This window comes from Crinia signifera, chromosome 19 (genome assembly GCF_055691185.1).
Source record: "Crinia signifera chromosome 19, ASM5569118v1, whole genome shotgun sequence".
NCBI lineage: Eukaryota > Metazoa > Chordata > Amphibia > Anura > Myobatrachidae > Crinia > Crinia signifera.
The window spans coordinates 24,780,993-24,797,610 of record NC_139226.1 but is presented as its reverse complement, the minus strand read 5'-3'; the positions used below and the strand labels follow the sequence as shown (position 1 = coordinate 24,797,610).

Below are 16,618 nucleotides of genomic sequence, written 5' to 3'. Positions count from 1 at the left end.
TTAAGTTGTGGAGGGCATGGCTGTGATAATATTCTTTGTGGCACCATTCTGCCGCCCCTTCCATCTGGACCTCTCCAGATCTCATTGAACACCACAAGAAAAAATAGGTAAGTATGATGCAGATGCTTTGACCTCTGATGGAAATTCGAAACTGATGATGAGGATGATGATGAGGATGATCATAATGATGTAGATGACAATTATGAGGGTTTACATTGTATAAACTGATATTATGTCCTGCATTGTTTCCTAAACTGGTGGTTTTCCAGTGGCTTGGTGATCATTTACCCTAGAGCAGGGGTGGCCAAACCTGTCCTCAAGATCTACCAATGGTCCATGTTTTCCAGGCAACCTGTGGATCTATAGTAGGAATGAATGCAGCAGGTTTGAAAATGTGACAGTTAGTATTGACTACAGCTGTGCACCAGCTAGGTAACCTGAAAAACGTGGACCGCTGGTAGATCTCGAGGACCGGTTTGGCCACCCCTGCCCTAGAGGTTCTCAAACAGGGGTGGGCTGGGCCGGGGGGCAGGGTGCCACATGCCCCCCAGGCCGGTATGACTGTGTTCCGGCTGGGCCGGCTGTGTGCATCTTGCACACGCAGCCGCCGGCCGCCTCCGTGTCCTGCAGCTTCCTGGCTGCACAAATGTAAGGCGACGGCCTCTCCAAAAATGGCCGCCGCCTTATTGGAGACAGACACTAGAGGTACTGCTATACCTCTAGTGTCTGTCAGAAGAACAGTGCGGCCAGCGCTACCCCGAAGTGCGGATTCGGGTAGCGCTAGCACGCTATTTAAATGGATTGGAACCCCTTGGCGACGAGCATGTACCCTGGCTCCCCCCTATATATATATATATATATATATATATATATATATATATATATATCACTCCCCATGGCAAAAAGAATGAAACCCCTGGCAAGAACCATGTAACCCCTGGCAAGAAGCGATATTCCTCTAACAATACGCAAGTTGGTAAGCAGCAGTTAATTGATATAATACTGTATGTAATGTTATTGTAATGTTATTATGTGTAATGGGCATTACGACGTGTGGCATTGTGTTTTATGGGAATTACTTTGTTGGCATTATGTGTAATGGGCATTATGATGTGTGGCATATTTAATTGGCATGATGGTGTGTGGCATTATGTTTAATGGGCATTACGGTGTGTGGCATTATGTTTAATGGGCATTACGGTGTGTGGCATTATGTTTAATGGGCATTACGGTGTTGGCATTATGTGTAATGGGCATTACGGTGTTGGCATTATGTGTAATGGGCATTATGGTGTTGGCATTATGTGTAATTCGCATTACGGTATGTGGCATTATATTTAATTGGCATTACGGTGTGTGGCATTATATTTAAAGGGCATTACGGTGTGTGGCATTATGTGTAATGGGCATTACGGTGTGTGGCATTATGTGTAATGGGCATTACGGTGTTGCCATTATGTGTAATGGGCATTATAGTGTGTGGCATTATGTGTAATGGGCATTACGGTATGTGGCATTATGTGTAATTGGCATTACGGTGTGTGGCATTATATTTTATGGACATTACGGTGTGTGGCATATTTAATTGGTTATTATATTTAAGTGGCATTATGTGTAATGGGCATTACAGTGTGTGGCATTATGTGTAATGGTCATTACAGTGTGTGGCATTATGTGTAATGGGCATTACGGTGTTGGCATTATGTGTAATTCGCATTACGGTGTGTACCATTATATTTAATGGGCATTACGGTGTGGCATTATGTTTAATGGGCATTATGGTATGTCACATTGGGCCAGATTCTCTAAGCTTCAAAAGTGATAAAATGCAGAGTGATAAACAGCCAGCCAATCAGCTCCTGCCTGCCATGTCACAGACTGTGTTTGAAAAACTTTTGTTGCTTAGAGAATCTGGCCCATTATGTGTAATGGCCATTAAGGTGTGGCATTATGTGTAATGGCCATTAAGGTGTGGCATTATGTTTGATGTGCCATGTGTGTGGCATTATATTTAACTGGCATTACGGTGTGTAGCATTATGTGTAATGGTCATTATGGTGTTGGCATTATGTGTAATGGGCATTACGGTGTTGGCATTATATTTAATTGGCATTATAGTGATGGCTTTATGTGTAATGGGCTTTACGGTGTGTGGCATTATGTGTAATGGGCATTACAGTGTAAATTTTTGCAGCGCGCCTTCGGCACGCACTGTGACCATTTCTGGTGTATGTGTGTGGGGTGAAGGATTGTTTAATCATTGCTGCATACTAGAGGGGAGGGGGTAGGGTGGTGAAAGGATGGCGATGGGCCATTTGCTTTTGTTGCCCCCCAGCCTGAAAGTTGCCAGCCAGCCCCTGTTCCCAAACATGGTCCTTAAGGCAATCTAAAGGTCCAGATTTCAACTATATCCATGGCTTAGCACAAGTGGTGAAATCAAATTGACTATGATACTAATTAAGTCACCTGTGGCCAATTATCGATATACTCAAAATCTGGACCATCTGGGTGCCTTGAGGACCTTTGGTTTAACCTTCAGTAATTAACCCTTTGAGTGCCAAGTGTATTTGTCAAAATAGGTGTCAAAATTTGCAAGCAAAAATTTGTATTCGTCATAATGACCTGTAATGTTACCTTATATAGGAAATGGATTCTCTTTATATGCAACATTTTTTATTTGCATGTAGATAACAAATGCGAGTGACGCTGGCATTTTTAGCGGATAATTTTCACATCTCTCACAGAGATGTTGGCACTAAAAGGGTTAAGGAAGATAAAAAAAAAATACTAGAAAAAAGACCAAGGGGCTGACAAGCTGTGGAAAAGTGGACAAGTTGTCCAAAGCAACATACCAGTGACTGTCAATTACATACCACAGTGGACCTGATGTACTAAGCTTCTAAAAGTGATAATGTGGAGAGAGATAAAGTACCAGCTATTAATCCCGATGCTGGAATCCCAACCATGGCAATGCCGACAAAGGATGGACGTGGATCCCCCCCCCCTCCCTGCGGGCTTGCTGCACCCACTACGCCGTGGGCCCATTGCCTCGCTACGAGCGGCACAATGATTTATTCTCCCTCTATGGGTGTCGTTGTGGACACCCACAGAGGGACAAAGTGCCGGCATTGAGAGCACTATCAGCCAATCAATTGAATTTAAAAAATATATTCTGCTGCAGCTGGCTGCAGGTCCACCCAGCGCTTCCTGTAAGCGATTTATCCAATGTAAAAAATGGCACACCAATAGTGAGCTGTCGCAGGTAGCTGCCAGGGGAGATAAGGTGAAATTGGGTCAGACTAGCGCATGGAGGCATTTAGGCTTAAGGCCCCCATACACTACAGTCTCCGGTGGAGCTCTGCTGCTGATTGGCTGGGGGGCGGCCAATCCCACAGTTGAGGGGAGGAGCCGCAAATGTAAACAAACATTGCAAATTCATTGAGTAGGAGAACAGGTACTGCACTTTCTTATTTCATACCCCCTATTCCTACTATGGACCGAAGAGGACGTGATCTACACTGGAGGCCTCAGTAAGTATAATTTCCTTCCACAGGTACCAATGTGATTCTACTGGACGGGCCATCATTAATATCCATAGGTGAGTATGTAGGAATGTTTGTAGTGTGAATTAAAGTTTTTTTTTACTCTAATGTGTCTTATTAAGTGTTTTATTTTATTATTTGTTGTGTTGTAGAACTACAAATACCAGCATGTCCAGCATGCTGGGACTTGTGGTTCTCCAAGTCCCTGCATGCGGAGAAAGCTTTCTTGGACTTGTAGTTCCACAAATATTTTTACAACAGAAAATCAACCTGGTGCCCACCTCCATGGGGCACCGGGGACAGCCCCGGGCTTCAGCGCGGGCAGCGGATATCATGGAGGGGGACCCCTTTATCGTGGGTTCCCCACTCCCCCAGAGTCCCTGACCAGCCAGCTGTGGCATTATCCTGTTGGCTGTTTGAGCCCAGTGCCGGCTGTCAAAATACAGGACTACACAGGGCAGCATTGCACAGGGCAGCATTGCACAGGGCAGCTTTGCACAGGGCAGCATTGCACAGGGCAGCATTGCACAGGGCAGCATTAAACGGTTCTGACTGATCCATTAAATGCTGCTGCTTCATACGCATTTGGCAGCCGTACATATGAATAGAGGGGATGAAAGAAGGAGGGTGTCAGAGCAAATAAGGGGAATTAGCAAAAGAGAGAGAGGGAGGTGTGCAAGCATGAGTGAGACAGAATATCGGAAGAAAGGGAGAGACAAAGTCTTGAGGAAGAGAGAGCAAGAGTATAAGAGACAGAACAGGGGAGAGACAGAGTGAGATAGGATGCCAGTAAGAGAAAAGGGGAGACAGGAAGTGAAAGGGGGGGGGGGGGGGGACAAGGAATGAAAGCGGGCGTCAGGGAGAGTGAAAGTATAGAGAGAGGGTATCAGGGAGAGCGAGAGAGATGGGAAATGTGGGGAAAGAGGTGGGAGGAGAGAGATAAATGAGAGAGATTAGGGAAAGAGAGAGATAAAGAGTAAGGAGAGACAAAAGAAGTGAGAGGGTTGAGAGAAAGAGAGGGCAATTGTCCAAAGCCGAGAGTTTGCACTATGCAGCTGGAAGACACCAGGACACGACCAGAGGTGGGGGCTCTCTTCTGCTCCCCCACACCAGGCAGCCCCCTCCCCCACACAGGTAGGAGCCGCTGCTGATTGGATTTATTGTATTCCTGTATACTATCTTGTACTTGCTATAATATTCTAAAACTTAACATCCATGTATTGCACAGGTGCCTGCGTATTTCAGCTCAGTACTGGATGGACCGTTGGAATCATCTGTGGGACAGTCCTGGGGGTTGTGCTGATTGTTAGTGCAACCTTCCTGCTGTATAAGAGATGTGTCCTTCCCCTGAGACAGGAACAGAGAGGTAATAGGGGAGACGTGCAATATCCATGTCACTGGATGAGCGTTAGTACATGGCCAGTGTTCAGAGCTGCTGGCCACACCCCCAGATCTCCTGTGAATAGATGTTACGCACATACACTACTGCTTGCAGCAAAGGACAGGGGGATTTCCAACTCCCCCCCCCCCCCCCCCTTCTTCCCATGGGACACTGCCACTTTATATAGCGTCACAGTCTCCTTTAGAGGGGAGCCTCTAGTGTCCTAATCTCCGAAGTTTTTAAACGGAGCCCAAGATAGACACCAGGGGACAAGCTCCTTAATGTTTGTTAGATAGGAGTATTCCTTTAAATGTCCGGGGATCCCAATTTGGAAAGAAAAAGTCTCCTTTATATATACGGTGTCCGCTGTATAATGGGTGTAGTGATGTGAGCGAGGTTAGGCCTGTGTAGTGGGGGTGATTTGATGTTGGCGGCCTGCTACAACCGGCGCGGCTCTGTTGGAATATGAGTCTGCGCCGGGAGCAGGAGTGCGCTCTCTTAAATTATAAATATTTTCTAATAAAATTACAGTATATTCATTTGACAATTCACTTAGCATCAGTACATCTGTATAATACAGTAATATCCTACATGATAACCAATGTAAATGCATCTAAGTATTTCTAATTACCAACAGTGACATCAGATAAGAAGGACGCCCCAGAGACTGAGTATTACAATGTACAGGCTGATACAGTGGTGAGTATCTAACCGAGGTGTCTATACATTGTACTGTATGTATTCTATGGGATCACTCGGGAATTGCTGCTATATGTAATGAGTAAATAAAGGCAGGGCAATAGAATTAGCACCAGTGAAGCTCCCAACTTTTTGGCAGAGGGGAGCAAAATTTATAGTTACGCCACTGGGCCCAGCGAAGGAACTTGTGTAGAGTAGGCGTAATGTGGGCTTATTGATGGGCGTGGCAACAAAACAAGGGTGGCGACTAAAAGTTCGGGGTGGTGGCTTCGCTCCACTGTGCGAGCGCTCGGACTGATCAAGCTCAAAAACACTCGGTCTGTAAAAGTAAGTTTCCCGGCTCACAGTCCAGCCGCTCCTCGGGCCGCAGTCTCACGGGCGCTCCACACGCACAATTGATAAACTACATGCACCTGCACCCATGGTTACTGTACTTAGGAAAGTGGCACATTCAGAACACAAGGTATACACGTGTAATAAGGGTTATCCAATAAACAACATCATTTAAACTAATTGGTTAATGGGAGAAAAATGACTCCCGAGCGAATATGTGCTGTGGCGTGTGACACATCCGCAGGGCCTGTTCGCTCGGCCGCACGCTGAAGGGCGAGGTTCGTATGCACAGGTTACCGTATGTGCAGTCGCACGCCACTCCCCTTTGCCTTTAGGTGCGAACGACCAAGTTTGGACATCTTTATGCATTCGCTGTCCGTGTCCATGTGCTAAGCTATGTGCGAAGAAATGCCTAAACGTATCAACCAGAATAACCTCCTTTTTCCATGATGTCTTTTTTGTAGTGAGGGGACCAGAATTGTGCTCCATATTCTACGTGCGGCACTTATCCACATTGAACCTCATCTAGTTTATTTAGATGGCTCTGAAGGGTAGATACAGCCATGTCTGTTCTCATTACCCCGCTTAGTTTATGTTATCAGCAACGATTGAGACGTTATGAATACGCCTCCCCTCGCATCCAGCCGCAAATAGGAGAAATCCTTCGCTGGTCGCCGACCATCGAAGGATTTCTCTTCCTTCACAAATAAAAGTCAGTCTGAACTGATTTATTTACGAGCGGTAGGATGAAGACGGGGGGCGTGCGGCTGACATCCTGGGACATCAGGCACCCAACCACGGCAGGCATCGGCCCACCCGCTTTACCACAGGATCGCCCAGCATTTGTATGGGGACATCCTCCCCACAGCAAATGACCCGGCAAGTGCGTAACTCGCCAGAGCCGTTCGCTGTCGGGGTTTGCACATGCGCAAAAATGCTATGGGGGCTGGGGCCAAATTTGGATGGCTGCGAGCGATCCTGAATTGGCCCCATAATTTTATTTTAACACCCCTATATCACTGAATGTTGTCCCCTTGGAGGCAGCTGGACAACACATACCAGCTAACAGAGATATCTTACTATGTCTGTCTGTCTGTCTGTCAATCTATCTATCAAACCCCACCGGCACTTTGTATGAATACCTGCAGTCACTGTGTATAGTGCATCACACTTACTTTCCTCCGGCTGTTCATGGGTAAGGCACAGGTACCAGGGGGTCCCCTGAATAATCAGGAGTTTAATTACAGTTGCACTGTGGGAGTGGACTACAGGTGTCAGTACAGAAATAATTGGGCGCCAGGCCATCTCATAAAACAGCAATAAACAGTTTATTTAACATATAGCAGGGATGAAGCAAGGAAAACTTCTGAACACTCTCCTCCAGCACACAGCATAATGGTTACATCAGGTTATCACGCCAACTCCTCCAGCACATTATTCGTATCGGTTACATCAGGGCACCTCCTCCAGCACATCACTTAATTGCAGCGGCATAAATATGGCGAACAGCAGTCCATACCAGGGCATCCTGGGACCAGTAGTGCTACACATCACAGGTTACTGTCTCTCTCATACATAACAAGGACTCTTGTCAATGGGGGGCTACTCAGCATGCCGCATGGCTTCGACCACTCACCCAGATACGTCCTCTCCTGAGACTTACACCTGGCACTCTTCTAGGGCACCTCTACAGGTGGGCATCACCCTCTCACTGGACTCTGAGTACTGCTGCTCTCACACTGCGATCTCTCTCTCTGTTAGGTGCCTTGCTGGGACTGGCAGCACTCCCCACATGTGCTGTGAGGGGCTGCGTTCTCCTCATGTTACTCTGCAGAAAAGCACCCACAGGTGCTGCTGCTCTCTCCATAGAAGGGGTGCAACTCATGACTGCTGATTCCAAAGCTGGGGACCATGGAAATGACAGTTAGCCATTCCATGGCCCCAGCAACCATCCATGCACCTTCTCCTTCACTCCAAACTTGTGCTGAATCTGCTACTTTCTAACTTACACTTCCTGTCTTCCATACCTCCCAACTTCTGTCTGTATGAAATAGGGAAAAGGGGGCGGGGCGTATGCAAATGAGGGCGCGGCTTATGCTAATTAGCCGCGTCTATTCTACTAGATTGGGGGTCTCCCAACTGTCACCCCCCCGCAGCGGGACAATGCCTGCCGCGGGTGGGACAGCGGGACAGGACCCGAAAATCGGGACTGTCCCTCCAAAATCGGGACAGTTGGGAGGTATGGTCTTCCCCCTCTGCAGGAGGCTTGCATGTGATCACTGTCTGATCTCCAAACTTCTCCCAATCAGTGCACAGGAAATAGCCCTAGCTATGCATGATAACCAGGGTATTACATAACTATCTATCTATCTATCTATCTATCTATCTATCTATCTATCTATCTATCTATCTCTCTATCTATCTATCTATCTATCTATCTATCTATCTACATATCAAGCATAAGGGACACTATGGGTAATCGAGGTAGTAGCCCTGTGATCAGGTATACTCGAATATATGACTGTGTAAAGGCCCATACACACTTGAAGATTTTCATTTCAAAAGACTTTGCCAAAATCTTTGATAGATATATCTTTCACCAAAGTAGTGCGTACACACTGAGCTATTTTCCCCAAAGAGCAAGAGATTTTCAGGAGGCGAAAGACTTTGCTGAAAATCTTTCATTATAAATGGGTTGGGTTTGAATTCCAAGGGTTTTATATATATATATATATATATATATATATATATATATATATATATATATATATATATATATATATATATATATATATATATATATTGCACGGGGGTGAGAGCGGCACTCGCAGCATAAGTATACACCATAAACTTGTTTGGTTCAACAGCGACGTTTCAACATCCTTTATTAGACGTTTTCTTCAGGCTAATGCATACAAAAAATGACACTTACTTTATACACCACTGTGCTCAACGTGAACTCCCACCGTCCGGATGCCGGGCGCACTGGGAATGACGTCATAAATGTGCTACCATCACCAAGGAAACAAAACAACAGACAAAAATGAATGAATAAATATATACAAAAATATACAAAATGAACAGAACATACTGGTAATGTTGATTACTTATGTAAGAGCAATGAATAGAAAAGTGATATACTAATACTTTAAACATCTCACCACGTATGCATCTAAATAAAAGAACGCAGTATCGGACAAATCAGCAATCATAAATCTACAAGTCATTTTCTAGTAAGACAGCTAATACCGGCCAGTTCATTTAAACCCCTAGGTGCAAGGGTGTCTAAACGGTGTATCCACCGAGTTTCACATTTTAGTAGCTGTAGGCCACGATTCCCACCACGCATATTTAAGGGGATGTGGTCAATCATCCTGTACCTTAGAGAAGGCAAGGTGTGTTGTCTAGCAACAAAATGTTTAGGTACCGGGAGATCACATTTCCCACCCGCAAGCGCAGTCCGGATGGTTGACCTGTGGGTGGTGATCCGTTCTTTGAAACTCCTCTCGGTCTTGCCAATATATGACAAGCCGCAGGGGCAAATCAACTGGTAAACCACATATTTAGTTTGGCATGACAACGTATGGCGAATAGTATACTTAGTGCCACGATGAGGGTGATAAAATGTGTTACTGGGGATCATGCATGCGCACACGGTACAGGTGCACCTTATGCATCCTCTGGGGGGAGATTTGGCTGGTAAGTTGTATCCAGTGATATCTGTCTTGACCAAAATATCCCGGAAATTGGGGCCCCGTTTGTAGCAGGCCATCAACCTAGTATCTGGGATGTTAATGCTGGGATCTGTTTTGACGATTGGCCATAATTTTTTGGAAACCTTATTAATGACGGGGCTCTCTTTGGAAAATGTAGTCACCCACGGGATAATTTTCAGAGGGGGAGGATGGATCTTAGGGGCCAGCAATTGGTCACGGGGCACTAATGCTACCCGATTTTTTGCTGTTAGCAAATCCTGTAATTTATACCCTCTAACCAAAAATTTATCAATCAACACCTCAATCTGAGCATCCGCTTCAGAGGGGTCTGAAATTATGCGTTTCACACGCACCATTTGGGAATAAGGCAAGCCTTTAATTAGACTAGAAGGGTGACAACTGGAGCCGTGAAGCAGATTATTTCTATCTGTGTCTTTTTGAAATAAAGATGTAGAAATTAACCCATTAGACAAGGATACCGACACATCCAGAAAGCTAATACGATTCTGGTCATAGGACATGGTGAGTTTCACCGGGCTTGTACTGGCATTATGATTGTTAATATGCGCTATCAAATCTGTTATGGGGCCTGCCCATATCACAAAGAGATCGTCGATAAATCTCCTATATAACAAGATTCTGGCTGAAAATGACGGGTCATGAAAAAATAACAAGTGCTCTATGAAAAACATATAAATATTGGCGTATGCCGGAGCGGCATTACTGCCCATTGAGCAACCGTTTAGCTGGAGCCAGAACTTGCCATCATGAATAAAATAATTTTTGACAAGAACAAAATGCAATAAAGAAAGCAAAAAGTCAATATCAGGACCAGAGTAATCATTTTGCTGGGTTAAAAAGACGCGAACAGCCTCCATACCCGCTTCATGCGGAATTATGGTATAAAGGCTCTTCACGTCCAAAGTAACCAGCCAAATTTCACCTTCCAACAGGGGCAAATCCAACAAAGCAGTGAGAAATGAGGTAGTGTCCAACAAATAGTATGGTTGACGAATTATAAAAGGCTGTAGTACTGCATCAATGTACACCGATGTATGCTGTAACAGAGATTGCCTGGCGGCGATGATCGGCCGGCCCGGTGGTTGGGACAATGATTTATGAATTTTTGGAATGCTATAAATGACAGGTACTACCGGATAATCGGGGATCAATGCAGTCATTAATGTTTGTTCAATGATGTTGTTGTCGACAGCTCTTTTAAGGAGTGAACACAGCTCTTTGCGAAATTCAGAGGTTGGATCATACTTGAGTCTTTTATACGTTGCAGCATCCGAAAGCTGCTGTTCAAGTTCAGTTTTGTAATAATGGAAGTCCATAATCACAAGGGCACCACCCTTATCTGCAGGTCGGAAAATCAACTCTTTGTTGTCATCAAGATGTTTGAGAATTTTGCGCTCAGCCGCAGATAAGTTAGAGTGCTGGATGGGTGATCGAGATGAAGCTTGATCAACCTGTGTGTCCAGTAAGCGCATGTAAGTCTTAATAGAAGGGTTATTGAGCTGAGGATCAAAAGTTGATCTAGGTTGGAGTTTACTAAGTTGGGGAGGTATAGAGTTACAGGAACTCGTGTCGGCTTGTGGAGAAAATGCGAAGTGTTCCTTAAGTTTTAATAGGCGGCATAATGAGTATTGTTCAGCTTGCCAGTCGAGGGAGTCCATTCGAAGTGAAGGAACAAAAGATAATCCTTTCGAAAGAATTGCATTTTCTTGGTCAGACAAGGTATAGGAAGATAGGTTCACCACTAAATTCTGGTTGGCATCGGGGGTTTTTTGCCAGTTGGCTTTTCTCTGCCACTGGCGGCCCCTCCTTGTAAATCGCCGACACCTTCTATGTGTCGCTGGCGGGTCGTCACAGCTAAAGGGCCAGTTGGCTGTCGACGTCCACGACCTCTGCCTCTGCCTCTTCGCGGTGCTGTGTCAGTGTCACTATTGGACGAATAATTGTCTGAAGTCTGGTCGGAGGTGACATAGCCACGATACCTATTTTGTCTGAAGAAAGGTCGACGGTCATTTCTATTAGGAGCAGTCCACGAGTAGACAGTGTTGCCCTCATAATCTGCGTCGACTTTTTCGCGTTTCTCCTTCTTAAAGCGAGTCAGTTCCCTCTTATAGGCTGTAATCTGTCCTGCTAGTTTTTCATACCATTTGGTATCAGGATCAGCAATCAGGGTAGGTTTATGTATATGTTCGAATTGATCAATTTTAGCCTTTAATGCAGCCGCCTCTCTAGAAGTAAAGTCAATGATAAGCAACATCAGGTCGAATGAGCATTTATTCAACGTGGCAACCCACTTTCTACAGAATGTGGGGTCTTTTTTGCCAAGCGTAGGGGCATTTCTGATCCGTAAGCCACGCGGAATCTTCATGGCCCGATAATAATCACTTAAGGTCATAGCATGAAATAAGAGGTCAATCTCCTTTTTCTTATGTTTCAGCAAATCGTGATACAAAGTGTCCATTGATGGTGGTTCAAACAAATCATTTATATCTGGTCCCCGCAAAATTGCTTGAGCTTCTGTTGCTGTGAAACTGTTGGTATCACCAAGGGGGTAGGTGGGGTGGATATAGCCAGTAGAAATTGCTTCGTTCTCCATACTGAGGTTTGTTCAGTGCATACACGGTGATATCTATGTACCAAGTACAACAATCACCGATGTTCACGTATACACACACAGAAAGGAATGCACACTTCTCCTGCTGGAGCACAGGGGGGCATAAATCAAATAAAGAGTGGGTGCCTTGTCAAAGGTTTGGATAACCACGCCAGACCTCCAGTAAATACAAGAGCGAGAGACCGGCACACTCCACGGTACTAAGCACTGTAGTAGCCGGGTGCCTGCACAAATAATGGATATTGCACGGGGGTGAGAGCGGCACTCGCAGCATAAGTATACACCATAAACTTGTTTGGTTCAACAGCGACGTTTCAACGTCCTTTATTAGACGTTTTCTTCAGGCTAATGCATACAAAAAATGACACTTACTTTATACACCACTGTGCTCAACGTGAACTCCCACCGTCCGGATGCCGGGCGCACTGGGAATGACGTCATAAATGTGCTACCATCAGCAAGGAAACAAAACAACAGACAAAAATGAATGAATAAATATATACAAAAATATACAAAATGAACAGAACATACTGGTAATGTTGATTACTTATGTAAGAGCAATGAATAGAAAAGTGATATACTAATACTTTAAACATCTCACCACGTATGCATCTAAATAAAAGAACGCAGTATCGGACAAATCAGCAATCATAAATCTACAAGTCATTTTCTAGTAAGACAGCTAATACCGGCCAGTTCATTTAAACCCCTAGGTGCAAGGGTGTCTAAACGGTGTATCCACCGAGTTTCACATTTTAGTAGTTGTAGGCCACGATTCCCACCACGCATATTTAAGGGGATGTGGTCAATCATCCTGTACCTTAGAGAAGGCAAGGTGTGTTGTCTAGCAACAAAATGTTTAGGTACCGGGAGATCACATTTCCCACCCGCAAGCGCAGCCCGGATGGTTGACCTGTGGGTGGTGATCCGTTCTTTGAAACTCCTCTCGGTCTTGCCAATATATGACAAGCCGCAGGGGCAAATCAACTGGTAAACCACATATTTAGTTTGGCATGACAACGTATGGCGAATAGTATACTTAGTGCCACGATGAGGGTGATAAAATGTGTTACCGGGGATCATGCATGCGCACACGGTACAGGTGCACCTTATGCATCCTCTGGGGGGAGATTTGGCTGGTAAGTTGTATCCAGTGATATCTGTCTTGACCAAAATATCCCGGAAATTGGGGCCCCGTTTGTAGCAGGCCATCAACCTAGTATCTGGGATGTTAATGCTGGGATCTGTTTTGACGATTGGCCATAATTTTTTGGAAACCTTATTAATGACGGGGCTCTCTTTGGAAAATGTAGTCACCCACGGGATAATTTTCAGAGGGGGAGGATGGATCTTAGGGGCCAGCAATTGGTCACGGGGCACTAATGCTACCCGATTTTTTGCTGTTAGCAAATTCTGTAATTTATACCCTCTAACCAAAAATTTATCAATCAACACCTCAATCTGAGCATCCGCTTCAGAGGGGTCTGAAATGATGCGTTTCACACGCACCATTTGGGAATAAGGCAAGCCTTTAATTAGACTAGAAGGGTGACAACTGGAGCCGTGAAGCAGATTATTTCTATCTGTGTCTTTTTGAACTAAAGATGTAGAAATTAACCCATTAGACAAGGATACCGACACATCCAGAAAGCTAATACGATTCTGGTCATAGGACATGGTGAGTTTCACCGGGCTTGTACTGGCATTATGATTGTTAATATGCGCTATCAAATCTGTTATGGGGCCTGCCCATATCTCAAAGAGATCGTCGATAAATCTCCTATATAACAAGATTCTGGCTGAAAATGACGGGTCATGAAAAAATAACAAGTGCTCTATGAAAAACATATAAATATTGGCGTATGCCGGAGCGGCATTACTGCCCATTGAGCAACCGTTTAGCTGGAGCCAGAACTTGCCATCATGAATAAAATGCAATAAAGAAAGCAAAAAGTCAATATCAGGACCAGAGTAATCATTTTGCTGGGTTAAAAAGACGCGAACAGCCTCCATACCCGCTTCATGCGGAATTATGGTATAAAGGCTCTTCACGTCCAAAGTAACCAGCCAAATTTCACCTTCCAACAGGGGCAAATCCAACAAAGCAGTGAGAAATGAGGTAGTGTCCAACAAATAGTATGGTTGACGAATTATAAAAGGCTGTAGTACTGCATCAATGTACACCGATGTATGCTGTAACAGAGATTGCCTGGCGGCGATGATCGGCCGGCCCGGTGGTTGGGACAATGATTTATGAATTTTTGGAATGCTATAAATGACAGGTTCTACCGGATAATCGGGGATCAATGCAGTCATTAATGTTTGTTCAATGATGTTGTTGTCGACAGCTCTTTTAAGGAGTGAACACAGCTCTTTGCGAAATTCAGAGGTTGGATCATACTTGAGTCTTTTATACGTTGCAGCATCCGAAAGCTGCTGGTCAAGTTCAGTTTTGTAATAATGGAAGTCCATAATCACAAGGGCACCACCCTTATCTGCAGGTCGGAAAATCAACTCTTTGTTGTCAGCAAGATGTTTGAGAATTTTGTGCTCAGCCGCAGATAAGTTAGAGTGCTGGATGGGTGATCAAGATAAAGCTTGATCAACCTGTGTGTCCAGTAAGCGCATGTAAGTCTTAATAGAAGGGTTATTGAGCTGAGGATCAAAAGTTGATCTAGGTTGGAGTTTACTAAGTTGGGGAGGTATAGAGTTACAGGAACTCGTGTCGGCTTGTGGAGAAAATGCGAAGTGTTCCTTAAGTTTTAATAGGCGGCATAATGAGTATTGTTCAGCTTGCCAGTCGAGGGAGTCCATTCGAAGTGAAGGAACAAAAGATAATCCTTTCGAAAGAATTGCATTTTCTTGGTCAGACAAGGTATAGGAAGATAGGTTCACCACTAAATTCTGGTTGGCATCGGGGTTTTTTTGCCAGTTGGCTTTTCTCTGCCACTGGCGGCCCCTCCTTGTAAATCGCCGACACCTTCGACACAATCGCTCCGGCATACGCCAATATTTATATGTTTTTCATAGAGCACTTGTTATTTTTTCATGACCCGTCATTTTCAGCCAGAATCTTGTTATATAGGAGATTTATCGACGATCTCTTTGTGATATGGGCAGGCCCCATAACAGATTTGATAGCGCATATTAACAATCATAATGCCAGTACAAGCCCGGTGAAACTCACCATGTCCTATGACCAGAATCGTATTAGCTTTCTGGATGTGTCGGTATCCTTGTCTAATGGGTTAATTTCTACATCTTTATTTAAAAAAGACACAGATAGAAATAATCTGCTTCACGGCTCCAGTTGTCACCCTTCTAGTCTAATTAAAGGCTTGCCTTATTCCCAAATGGTGCGTGTGAAACGCATCATTTCAGACCCCTCTGAAGCGGATGCTCAGATTGAGGTGTTGATTGATAAATTTTTGGTTAGAGGGTATAAATTACAGGATTTGCTAAAGCAAAAAATCGGGTAGCATTAGTGCCCGTGACCAATTGCGCCCCTAAGTTCCATCCTCCCCCTCCGAAAATTATCCCGTGGGTGACTACATTTTCCAAAGAGAGCCCAGTCATTAATAAAGTTTCCAAAAAATTATGGCCAATCGTCAAAACAGATCCCAGCATTAACATCCCAGATACTAGGTTGATGGCCTGCTACAAACGGGGCCCCAATTTCCGGGATATTTTGGTCAAGACAGATATCACTGGATACAACTTACCAGCCAAATCTCCCCCCAGAGGATGCATAAGGTGCACCTGTACCGTGTGCGCATGCATGATCCCCGGTAACACATTTTATCACCCTCATCGTGGCACTAAGTATACTATTCGCCATACGTTGTCATGCCAAACTAAATATGTGGTTTACCAGTTGATTTGCCCCTGCGGCTTGTCATATATTGGCAAGATCGAGAGGAGTTTCAAAGAACGGATCACCACCCACAGGTCAACCATCCGGGCTGCGCTTGCGTTTGGGAAATGTGATCTCCCGGTACCTAAACATTTTGTTGCTAGACAACACACCTTGCCTTCTCTAAGGTACAGGATGATTGACCACATCCCCTTAAATATGCGTGGTGGGAATCGTGGCCTACAGCTACTAAAATGTGAAACTCGGTGGATACACCGTTTAGACACCCTTGCACCTAGGGGTTTAAATGAACTGGCCGGTATTAGCTGTCTTACTAGAAAATGACTTGTAGATTTATGATTGCTGATTTGTCCGATACTGCGTTCTTTTATTTAGATGCATACGTGGTGAGATGTTTAAAGTATTAGTATATCACTTTTCTATTCATTGCTCTTACATAAG

At 44.7% G+C, this 16,618-nt stretch overlaps 1 protein-coding gene across 1 annotated transcript in view; it reads left to right on the top strand.

Annotated features, from left to right (window-relative positions):
- LOC146041496 (sialic acid-binding Ig-like lectin 13) overlaps positions 1-16,618 on the top strand; it is a 52,894-nt gene that overhangs the window by 35,034 nt on the left and 1,242 nt on the right. The window contains exons 8-10 of the mRNA XM_083161464.1: positions 4,771-4,908; positions 5,561-5,622; positions 16,178-16,344. Of these exons, the coding sequence (XP_083017590.1) occupies positions 4,771-4,908; positions 5,561-5,622; positions 16,178-16,344 (367 nt within the window). The remainder of the gene's footprint in view (positions 1-4,770; positions 4,909-5,560; positions 5,623-16,177; positions 16,345-16,618) is intronic.